Here is an 11,670-nt window from a genome sequence, read left to right as displayed (position 1 = left end):
CGGGCAATGTCAACTGTTCAGCTGAACCATGTATTTACTGGAGTTGAGAGCGAGTGGGAACTGTTGTGGTTTTTAGAAAATGTGCGTCAGTATATCAAAAAGCAAAACACAAACCACCCACATAAACAAACACACTTTTTGAACATTGCATTGCGATGAATTTATGATCAGACGCTTGTGTTCATTTAAACCTTTCTCGTGAGGTAGGCTAATTTAGAAAAACATATTTACATTTCACTTTATTTTTATAAATTACATATGAAACCGATAATGACAAACAAAACTTACACATTTAAAAGCTAGATTTACGTAGGTGTAGGCTACACAATCTGTAGGCTAATCGTTTGTGGAATTTTCTAGAAATACACTGTGTATAGGCCTACATTTAGCGTACTCCCAGGGATTTTTAGAGTGTTTTCTGCACAAGCAAACAAACAAATATTACCCGTGTTGTGAATATGCTGTTCTAATTAAACGGGATGAGGTTAAAAATGAACGTGTAACAAGAAATAATGCCAAAACACGTCTTTCTATATCTGAATCTATCTTCGCTGATTCCATTTAGAAACGGGCGAACAAGAGCGACCAGTCAGATTCACGGAGGATTGACTCTTATGAGCCGGTTCTTTTAATGAATAGCTCAAAGTGACTCGCGAGTATGAATGACGAATCCTTCGCTGAATCACTGACATGACTTCAGTGAATCTGTCAGAGACGGTACTGAATTCACATTGGGTTGGGACCGGTAAGTGTCACTTAACCACTGCTGGTAGAAACTAGGCTACACCCTTATAATGATGGCCGTTCAAAGTAATTTTGTAGTATTTTAATTAAATATTAAATATGTCATCATTATATTATTATAACGACATATTATAGATTTTGGAAGGCACTTGAAAACATGAAACGGACTTATTTCTTCGTGCCTGCTGCCTTTGACGAGAAAAGGAAACTAGTTGTTCATAAAATAACGTTAGGCTATTAGTTAAACAGTTACCCGCTGAAAAATGTGAGTATTTTCTTGAGAATTACACCGCCGTAAAAAAAAAAGAAGAAAAAAAAAGGCAGCTCTACCACCTTTGGAGGCGGGATGTAGTTTTTGTAACCGAGACGCCCATCATTCAGAATGCAAACCAATGAGAAAGAGAGCGAGCGCTAGAAACTGTACCGTCTCGCTCTCTTTCTGAGACAGCATGGCTCATACACTCTGACCAACTCAGCTGCCTGGGAGGTTACTGTTGTGGACTAGCCTATATTTTACCATTGAATCTTGAATACGCTAAAACCTTTATGCATTTCGTCCAGAAAGATAGTTTGGTTTCCTAATCCTAATCCGAAAACAGCGCTTCAGGACAGCGTCTACATAAACTCAGTTTATAAACGTCAAGGTCTGACCATACGAACAGAGCGCAGGTCTTCATTCACATGTTGAAGAATGAGGTGCAAGTGGACATACGCTGTTGTGTTCATTCACTCAAACTAACTACAGTGACCAACCGCGCTGAAGATCTGACGGGTTTTGGAATGAGAAGTGAACATTCAAAGGACCTGTAATTTGTCTAGTTGTTTTCTTTCCTCGTAAATCGCAAGAAAGGATGTGCTAGAGATGAACGCTTTATCAGCCTGGACTATTGACAGTCAGCGAGCGCATTAAACCGGCTTCTTAGTGTTTCCTCTAATAATTATGTACATGTAGGTAACTGTGACTCTTTGAATGACTTTGTCATTCCTTGCACTGCGGTCGTTTAGATCTGTCTTCATCTTTTGTACAGTAAAAGAAACATAATTTAAAGAGAACAAATTCCGTGCGTGGGATATTCAAGGAAAATCTGAAGGGTCGCGAACTTCTTCATCACCGGAACGCTGCATCGAAGGGGGCTGCGATTGAAAGTTTCAGAAATGCCGCAGGTGGAGATGTTTTATTTTGTGTTGATCAGCCTGTGGATGTCTGTGTTGGGCCTGGAACCGGCGTCTAAGGTTGTGGCGGATCGCTACGCTGTCTACTGGAACCGAACAAACCCAAGGTGAGTTAGTTATTTGCGCAGTAAATGTATTAAAACGCCGTTTCAATTCTGTCATTTAGAAGCGCAACAGTCCGTAGGATATCGAGCGAAATATAACGCGGATGCGAACTGAACAGCTTCGTCAGGATCGTTTGAATAAATTTGACTGATGATACAACAGTCATAACAAACACACATATTATAAGGGCGACACTTCTTACAAAATGCACGCGTGCACATATCACGCGCGATAGACACTTGTTAGCGTTATTTTACAGTAAACAGGCAACACTCTGAAGAGCATGGCTCTACAAGCTAAGTAGAGGTAACAAAGACCATGTTTTAGTTTGGTAGCTAAGTAGAAATATATATATATATATACTACTTTTTATGGGAATTTTTACCTTCCAATAACTACATAAATTTAGGCCAGATTTATAAGAATGTTTTCTTTGTGCTTTTGGAAGATTGACAAGCAAGCTCTCTGTTCTTTCAAACTAAGAAGTCATTACCCTGTGCCACTAGCTTGTCCTAGATATTGCCCTCTAGAAACATCATTAGAAATATATATCATGGCTCATTGGTCAGTTGTTCTTTAAAATCCAATTAACGAATCCGAATCAGAATCAGCTTTATTCGCCAAGTGTGCGCAAACACACAAGGAATTTGTTGTGTTTTTTAAGAAGCTCTTGGTACATACATACATACATACATGCATATATACATACATACATATCTGACATGAGAACAGAAACATTTAAATAAGACTTAACAATAAATAATAATGTATATGAATCTGGAACAGAAGATTTATGTACAGATTTGTGCATTATTTACTCTATATATACGGCTGTATAGAAAATATTCACATGTATTTACCTCTTTGAATGTGATTTTGCTTGTTATCATAATTCTAAAAGTGCACAATTCTACCGATTCACATTTCTTTTGAGGCATTTATAAAATGTGTGGCTGAAAATGGACTAGTAATGGATTTCAACAAAGGTTTTCTAATAAGGTAATACAACCTTACTGTGCAGTGAAGGGTGGTAATGAAAAATAGCATCAGAAGTTGAGTCGAAATAAGTACTTTTCTGGCTGAATGTGAGATACTTGAATAAGTTGGTTTGATGGCTGTTAATAGTTTGGGTGTGTTAAATGTCAATGAGCATTTTGAATAAGCCAATATAATATATTATTATTCATGTGAAAAATAATTTAACAATTAACATATAAGAAATATATTTAAATTAAATTACATCAGGCTCGCTGTCCCCTTCTCTTTGCCGCAAGTCTTGAGTTGCCTGAAAGCACTGTGATTCCAGCTCATCCCCATTCTCAGTTGTTCCTCTTCAGTTGCCATGGGGCTTTCTCTCTGCCCTGCACCCCAGCCCCATGCTGGTTTTACACAATGGGTCAAACCCAGAGAGGCATTTCAGGAGTGGCTGATGCCCAGTTGGGTGCGTGCTCATGAGAGAGGGGTCACACGTTCAGGGATAACAGCACAAGGCTGCGGTTAACCATCATCGGACAGTATTGAGCTCTGGTTAGGGTGAATCTGAGGGCGAGCCCGGTTTCTATAGCTTGGCAGAAATGTGTGTTTGTGCGATCGTGAATATCTGCGTGTGTGTGTTGGAGGCTCCCTGCCTAGGTTTTGTCCAGGCAAAATGAGGCCCCTCTAGCAAATAAATGAGTTAGTTCAAATGAGTATCTCTCATTCACATTCATACACTCACCCAATGGCCTAATTCAAATCTGGCTGTGCTGTATAATGTAGCAGCACTCTCTGGCAAGACCTTGGGGCCCTGAATGTCACTCATAACCCATAAAACAAGTAACCTTCTGATCAGAATGTGTCTGTACATCGATCTGATGTCTGACTTTCTTATTTAGACATTGATTTAGACTATTGGACCCTTGAAAGACCAGTTCTTCGGTAGCTTTTAAGATGCTTGATCGGTTCATTGTGTTGTTTCAAATAGCTGCATCTTCCTCTCTTAATGTTGATCATTAACATGGCTAAATTACGAACATTAGAGACAGCTGTGCTGGAGTCCAACTCAAAGATTTAGATAGCCGTGCCATGAAATATAAATTTGTCAGAAAGATTGCCTACATTAGAGCTTTAATTGAAGTTCTTAATAGCCCTACGGCATTTAGTGACAAACAACATACTATAATAATAAGAATCACAACTTTTTATTCATTTTTTCTCAAAGCATGCAGACAGGCTTATCTCTTAATCGTTATTTTGCAAGCGAAGGAGTTATACTATAGAGCGGCGGCAAACGTACTGAGTGATTGCTAGTATTTTCACATGAGTGAGTACAGCGGAGTCTATAGAGATTCTTTAGAGGATTTAGGGGGCAATGGCTCCTTTAGTTTTTGGCCTGAGATTTGCAGCGCACCCATTCATATGTAAGCCTCTGTCTTGCTCTACATATGGTGGTCTTACAAGCTTCACTGGGTTTCGGAGACTCTTTTTTTTTCTCTCTCCAATGCGGTTCACGCCGTTTGCAATTACAAATTCAATTCAAGTTGGCAGATTTCCTCTGAAGTTTCCCAGCTCGTTCTCAGATTAGTAATTTCTTAGTTTGAGACATGTTTTTTCACAGGCATTACTGGATTGGCTTGAGATAGAGAGCTTATTGTTTCCTTCTCTATCCTGCCTATCCTGTGTTTCTGAGAAAGTATATCGCAGATATGCGATCTACATCGCAAATATATTCATTTGTCAATTTTTTTTTTTTGTGCTAGTTCCTGGAATTTGAAACTAAAATAGTTCTTATGTTGAACATGAAACCTGTTTATTTGTTGTTGTTAGGCAGGATCAGTCAAGAATCAGTATTGAATTCCTACCTTAATCTTCTGGCTGTTTGTGTATATGGTGCCATGGAAGCCGATACCACTGTCCATCAAAGAGGTCTGTCGAATGGACCTAACAGCTGGGGAGAGGGATTTCAGCATTCTGAGTCCCGTTTTAATCACTGATAATGCCTCTCAAATCTCTCAAAAACAGATGTGGCACTTTTCCTACAGTTTTTGAAGCCTTTTCAGTCAGGTGGTATAGTGAATAGTACTCTCTGCCTTTTTAGACTTGGGTTTTGTCACATGTCACACTTAAACGCTTTTTTTGATAGTCTTTCCTTGCTCATTTCTTCACTACAGAAATGGGAAATGTCATGGATCTCCTGTAAAGCCATCTCTTTTTCACCTCTTAACTCTAGCTTGTGCAATATGACCTCAAATGGTTTCCTTTATGTACCGGCTCAGTTTTAATCCCCACTTTAAAAACAAAGCCCATGGTTTGCGGTTTGTGGCCAGCTGATATTGTGATAACTGTTCAGTGGTATTGTGTGTGGGGTTCAGTTTGTATTGTTCTCCGTGTTTACCCTCCTTTTCCCTCGCTGGCACTTCTGGCCTCCTGCTGCTTGGTTCCGCCAGGATTTTTAATGGGGGTAAAAAAATCATGTCCAAATATTGACTGGTCTGAAGACCTCAGTCTTCTCCCACCCCATGTGAAAGGGTGCCATTGTTCCTGTCTTAGTGGATCTTTGCCAGAGTTTAAAGTATTTAGGCTCTTACACGCAGGAAGTGCGTACAACATGGCTTGTAGAAGGAAATATAGACCGACTAAAGAATGGAAAGTGTTACAGATGGGAACCGCAGGCCTCTCGGTTTGAGTCCCACAATCGCACCCCATCCCGATTAACCCTCCAGGGCTATGTGGCGGTGTGCTGGCACTCTCAGAAGATTTGAGGTATCAGAAGACTCATTCCAGCAGAGAGAAAGTTCTCCTGCAGGGTAACTAGAACATCCTGCTGTTTGATGACCCCTAACACTCCGAGGGGTTCCTGGCCCCCTTCTTTCTGTGCTCAGCTCTTGCGTTCCGCTAATAAACTGTCATGATTGCATCTCAGCCAGAATTCTGGGAGTGTCTCTTTTTTTTTTTTTATTAAAGTCAACCAGTTCTCTTTTCATTTTACGAAATCACGCTTGAGTCATCACAGCATTTGCTCTTCCTCTCTGAACTTTTAGATGGTAACTGATGCATTTCGGGTCTCTATGTTTGCTCGAGGTAAGCTCCTCATACACGGTGAGCTTTTAAATTGTGAGTGGTGAAATGTCTTCGCTGGTGTCTTTGAAGGCTTGGCTGAAGGTATTAACAGAGAAGCACTAAAGGGCTTAGGAGGTCATCGGCCCATTGTGTAAAGATACAAAACACTTCCTCTGAACCCCTTCACCCTTCTGTGTCTCCCTCGGAGAGCCACGACCTCAACAACCATTCATATTAATCAGCTTCAGACCTAAATGACCTGATAAAGCTCCTGAAAGGACCCTAAAGTTTACTAAGCCTCCTTGATAAGAATTGAAGGAAAATGTAGCATGCGGTAATGACTACTTTGCGCATTCTTTCACCGCGAAAGCACAGAGCGGTTTGCTCTTTGTGCCCTTCATCATGGCACATTTAATCGCAATGAGAAATAATGAAGGAAGCGTTTGTTCGACAGGCAAAGCTAATATAAATGGACTGACTCGGCAAGAGTTAGCATGAAAGGAAAACAAGAAAGAACAAGAAACTGGGAGAGAGAGAAAGCTTCATAGCTCGAAAAACTTGTCTCACTGATTTGAACTTGGTCTGTAACCTTAAAACTGCTTTCACCTGCACAAATGAGGGACTTTTGGCTGAAGAATGCATTTATCTTTCTTTCTCATCCATAAAGAACTTTCAAGGATTCTTTGAAGCTGCCTACCATAAAATATTTCACTCATTCAAAGTATAAAAAATTTGGATGATGAATAATTTTGTACTCTGATGAACGACATGCATCTTTTCAAAAACATTCTTTGCCATTAAGCGGCTTTGGCTGCATTATTATGAACATACTGCAATTATGGCTATGGTGGTGCTCCAACAAAATCAACAGATTGTTAATTAAATATTGTAGAGAAAAACAATGTGATGTTTTTAATTTACCAAACCTTTTATGAACGAAAATAAAAGGACAAAACAGCAAAACCTCCAAGGATAATGCAGTAAGTAATTTAATAGTTAATTTTTGGATAAACCCAATAATACTAATATAAAAAGAGACACTTTAATTAAGCTGTTAATTGCTTAAAAATTATTTGGCTGATGTTTTTGAACGTTGCACATTCATCAGTTCATATTTAGAAATGTGTCCCTCTTTCAATAATAAAACAAAGGTCAAAATAAACTTTTTGGGACGTAGATATTCTCGTCACATTCTTGGTTTGAGATTGCGGAGCATTTTATAGTAGATGATCAGTCTGTGGTAAGTGGTAAAGCTTTTCCTTGTTACAAATTTGAGTACGCTCCAAGCGTTGGGACCCATAAAATATTAAACGCTGTTTGCGATCTCAGAGTCAAAAGTCTGGCCAACAAACCTTCACACGCAATGTTGAGAAAATTAGGTCAATGTGACCATCACTGGAATCTTAAGGTCAATGTTTTGCTATATTGCAGTGGATAACTTTTTTGGTAGATTAATTTCTTCTCATTCGCTTTGAGTACTGTAGATTTTACCACAGATTATTAGATTGCATTAAATCATTTTCTGTCTGTTTTAATCATTTAATGACACTTTCATTACGTTTGTCATTATCTATGAGTTAGTTTCCTGTCCTTTCTTGTCAGTATGAGTAGTCTACTAGTATTTTTCTAGCAGACGTAGAAGTATCCACGCGGCCATTTTCAATCTTGCTTCCATTTTGTGTTTTGAACGGAACAGCAGCAGATCTGGGAGAAGCTAGGTTTCCTTCTTTTGTAGCCCTTTTCAGCATTTTAAAGCCTTTTTTAATGCGTTACAACTGATTTCCTTCCAAATTGTTTAATTTAGATCTTGCAGTCAGTCAATGCAAAAGAATGAACAGTTTATTGATTTCTATCAGTCTCTCTCTATTATGTTGACCCCATTCCAGACAAGTAAACTAGTCCTAAAATGTTCGCGTTACACAACACAACTCTAAATTTACACATTTGATTTACTCCACAGACATCATAAACCAGACTCGTGCGACTGTACGCTGGTGCTCTGGCACTAGTATCACTGGTAGGGGGAACATGCTAGCAGACGGTGGAGTCATGGAGGAATCCACTCCTCTTTTATGTATCTGCTGCGGCCAGGCCTCAGTTATTCTTGTGCATAATTGATGGAAAAGTTAGAATAGCAGAAGTAATGCGATGAGAGGGTGCAGCGAAGCGGCAAGGCAGACAAGCGCACTGCTGGCAGCCGGGAGTGGGATCGCGTGCGTGGGGCAGCAAACATTGCAGGGGATGAGAGGGCAGCTGGAGTAACAGGTCATCACAAAGAAGCAGGACAAAGTGTCAGCCGCTAGTCAATCAAGCACTTCCTATTCCGAAAGTGGCCTTCTAGCTAAGCAAACACACGTGCCGGTCAAACTGCGTGCCGGTCAAACTGAGAGCTGTTCCCCCAGTTGGTGTGATCGAAAACGTGACTTTTTTGTTATACTTGATATAAATAGTGATGCACTGCTTGTTCATTTGATTTGTAATGCAATCAAAATGCCATTTTGAATATGCATATGGGCGTGTGCCATTGTTTTGAATCCTTTGAACTCTCATGTGATTCGGTGAAACTGTAGGTGTGCTCACGCTGCTCCTGTGACAAGTTGTGTGTCACACCTTGAGCAGTCAGTACAAAGAGGTGCTAATGGGCGAACATCCCTACTTTGTCTAATAGACAATGAGCCGCTAACCATGTATCATCCTGTTTCAAAGCGGCCCCGCGACCATTCAGGGAGTCTGCAGGAAATGAAGGTTTCTTCCCTTCAGGCTTTCTTTGAATCATCGTAAAGCACTAGTTAACAGAAACTAATCATTATTGGTCCTCCCAGTTTGATCACTTGGACTATAAGAACTGACGTAGAGCAAAACATTGAAACTGGGAAAGGTGAAAACTGGAAGTGTCACATTTTATTAGGCGGAATAATTAACATTACATCAATGTTTCAATATGTACTGCAATATATCTCAGGAATAAGGATGTGGTCAGTGATAATAATTTTTTTTGGTTTGCCAACATTTTAAAGCATGAAGCAGGGGGAATAATCCCAAATGTGATTAGAAACATGAGTAAATGCAAAGATAAATATTTTCTTTTTAGGATTAGGATGGGAGCTATTTATGTGCTATTTATTATGAATTTAAATAACTGCTTTTATGGCTATATACATGAAAATTAAACTTTCAATAATTTACATAATACATGTATTTAAAAACACCTGGTTTTTTTTGCATTTAATGTTTCTATCATTTTTTTCTAGCATTATTTTTTGCTTTGAAAGATGCATATAATTCTCCAGTGTCTAAATACCCTAAATTCTATATCTATATGTTTGTTTCCCCAACAGAAATAGTTCAAAATGATTTTTCCTGAAATACAATAAATTAAATACTGTATGTTCCACAGCCATTCATTCTGTAAATTAATAACCCTGCATGCACAGGCTTCATGAAATCTTATCCAAAACGCGATAAATTTGTCAGGAGGAATTTTGTGCAACCACAAGACATGAACAGAAATACGATCCTATTGTAACTCAGAAGAAACCATCTGTCTTGGACGTAAATATTATTGCGATGCCATAAAGGCTTCCGATGGAAACATAAGCACTAAATGTGCTCAGGAAACAAATAAACCATTTTTATGGCTGTATCTACGGCCCACTGGGCATTTCTGTTTCCTTGAAAAGACACAAAGAAAATCCTTCAAATCATCACCTTCTAATGTTCTCAAACCTGCACGCGGAAATATGCAACAATTTACTATTTTAATAATTACAGGATTACATTAATTACTCATAGTAAATGCAATAGCATTGATATATTTATTTATTGTTATATAATACAGTTTTTTATAAAGGTTTTTATTTCTCAAGTATTGTTACAAATTTAATGAAAGCGTGACAAAATTTATGATACCTTGAATCCAACCTTTCATGAACAGATTAATATTGTATGATTAAAAAAGGCGAAAATCTCATGGATTCTTTTTTTTCTTTTTGGAAATGAACTGAATTTTCTTCTCTCTAAATATGAATATTTAAAGTCTGCTAGATTTTATTGTTTTGTGTTTTGTTGGCCATATGAGAATTTGGTTTTTGAAGAAAAAAAAAAAGTCTTGGTATCTTGTGACTGTTGGCGTGGATGTGATGTGGATGGATGTGAGAGTTCAGTTGGTCAGATCTAGACACGCAATGTACATGGGATGTTCAAGTGCTATTGCTATTGCAAGCCACAGATTTTCCATATAGCTTGTTTCTGAAAGTAAGGCTTTTTCTTTATAATTCATATAAATATAATTCAGTTATTTTCCATGCATTCTATTATATCATAACATACACACCAATTTGGTATTTATCATTTGACATTTATTATTTTTATTATCAGTTTTTTTTAACTGAAAGGTTGTATTTTCCCATATTTTTTGACAGTTTGATTCTTTATAATTTGTAACCATGATTTACACCATGCTACTACGAGTATGTTATAATGTGCCTGTTTACTATTGAAAACTGGGGCATGGAACAAAGCAATCGAGGGGAGTGGTTACCAGAACCCACCAACTGAATCATCAGTAGGGGCTCTGCAGATCTGGAGAAACCAATAAGGTTTTTATGGGTTGAGTATCTTCAGGCAGATTAGCGTAGTAGAGTAATTTGGGGTGGCCTGAATGCAGAACATATTCCTTCTTATTAGCCTCAAGTTCACTTTAGGTTCAGGTGATTTGCATGGTAAGTTCACTTAAAGATCGATCACCCTTAAAAGCATGCCACTGCATTTCATAAGTGGACAGAACGACCACTACCGTCAAATTTACAACGTTTAATAGTTGGGCTGGCACTGGTCCCTGCCAACAGAGAGTGATTCATAAGTTATGTTCTCATATTAGCCTTCATATAATTCATACGCACTTCGGGACACCTTAAGTTTACTCCGGTCTGAAAGCGAGAAGGTTACTGAATGCACGGGCCCCCTTATAGTCGCTCCCCTCTCCCCTCTCTTTCTCCGTCGCCAGTTGTCTGCCACGTCCACGGACTCTGTTTTAAGGGCTGATATCAGATACACGGCGGGGATGAAACAGATTACGCTGGGCTGTAGTCTGGGCTCAACTGAGTTCTCACCCCTTTTTATTGTCCGCCTTAACTCTGATGTCATTTCCATCCCCTCTTGCGACCCTGTCGAACTAATAATATATTTTGTCGGCAAGTCCCTTGTAGGAATAATCCCGATATGCATACCAGCCAATGAAAGGAAGGAATATGTGTTATATGGGTGTTAGGATACGAGCACGCAGCCACTCTCAATTTTAGCCTTCCCACTAGGGGAATGAATCCCCGTCTGCCTCTGTCTCATCCCTGATGTCTTATAATGACTTTGTGTTTTCTCTTTTCTGCGTTTGATTATTTTGCCTATCTCCCCACTCCCTGCCCGGGTGCGATATCGCATGGTGGCCATTGAATTCGCCATATGGAGCCGGTACGGCAGAGCCTATTGAGCAAATCACTCAGTCCAGATGCTTTTCAGATGATTGTGTAGCACCGTGTGATTTTAATGTGAATCTCCGCTTTTGTCCAGACAGACGCGCTAATTTCATTTGGTGCGCGTGGGATGAAGACGTGC

The 11,670-nt window shown here is 39.1% G+C and overlaps 1 protein-coding gene across 2 annotated transcripts in view; it reads left to right on the top strand.

The window, feature by feature from the left end:
• The first annotated feature begins 1,193 nt into the window (after positions 1-1,193).
• Positions 1,194-11,670, top strand: part of LOC107703575 (ephrin-A5b-like) — a 62,169-nt gene continuing 51,692 nt past the window's right edge. Inside the window, exons 1-2 of one of the 2 annotated variants that reach the window (XM_016506256.1) lie at positions 1,194-1,692; positions 1,773-2,024. In XM_016506256.1, the coding sequence (XP_016361742.1) occupies positions 1,900-2,024 (125 nt within the window). In that variant the 5' untranslated portion in view covers positions 1,194-1,692; positions 1,773-1,899. Of the gene's footprint in view, positions 2,025-11,670 lie in introns of both variants that reach the window. The other variant, XM_016506255.1, reaches the window with a different exon arrangement.

This window comes from Sinocyclocheilus anshuiensis, unplaced genomic scaffold (genome assembly GCF_001515605.1).
Source record: "Sinocyclocheilus anshuiensis isolate Anshui unplaced genomic scaffold, SAMN03320099.WGS_v1.1 scaffold330, whole genome shotgun sequence".
Lineage (NCBI taxonomy): Eukaryota > Metazoa > Chordata > Actinopteri > Cypriniformes > Cyprinidae > Sinocyclocheilus > Sinocyclocheilus anshuiensis.
The sequence above is the reverse complement of the archived record's forward strand: the minus strand, read 5'-3'. Positions and strand labels throughout refer to the sequence as shown.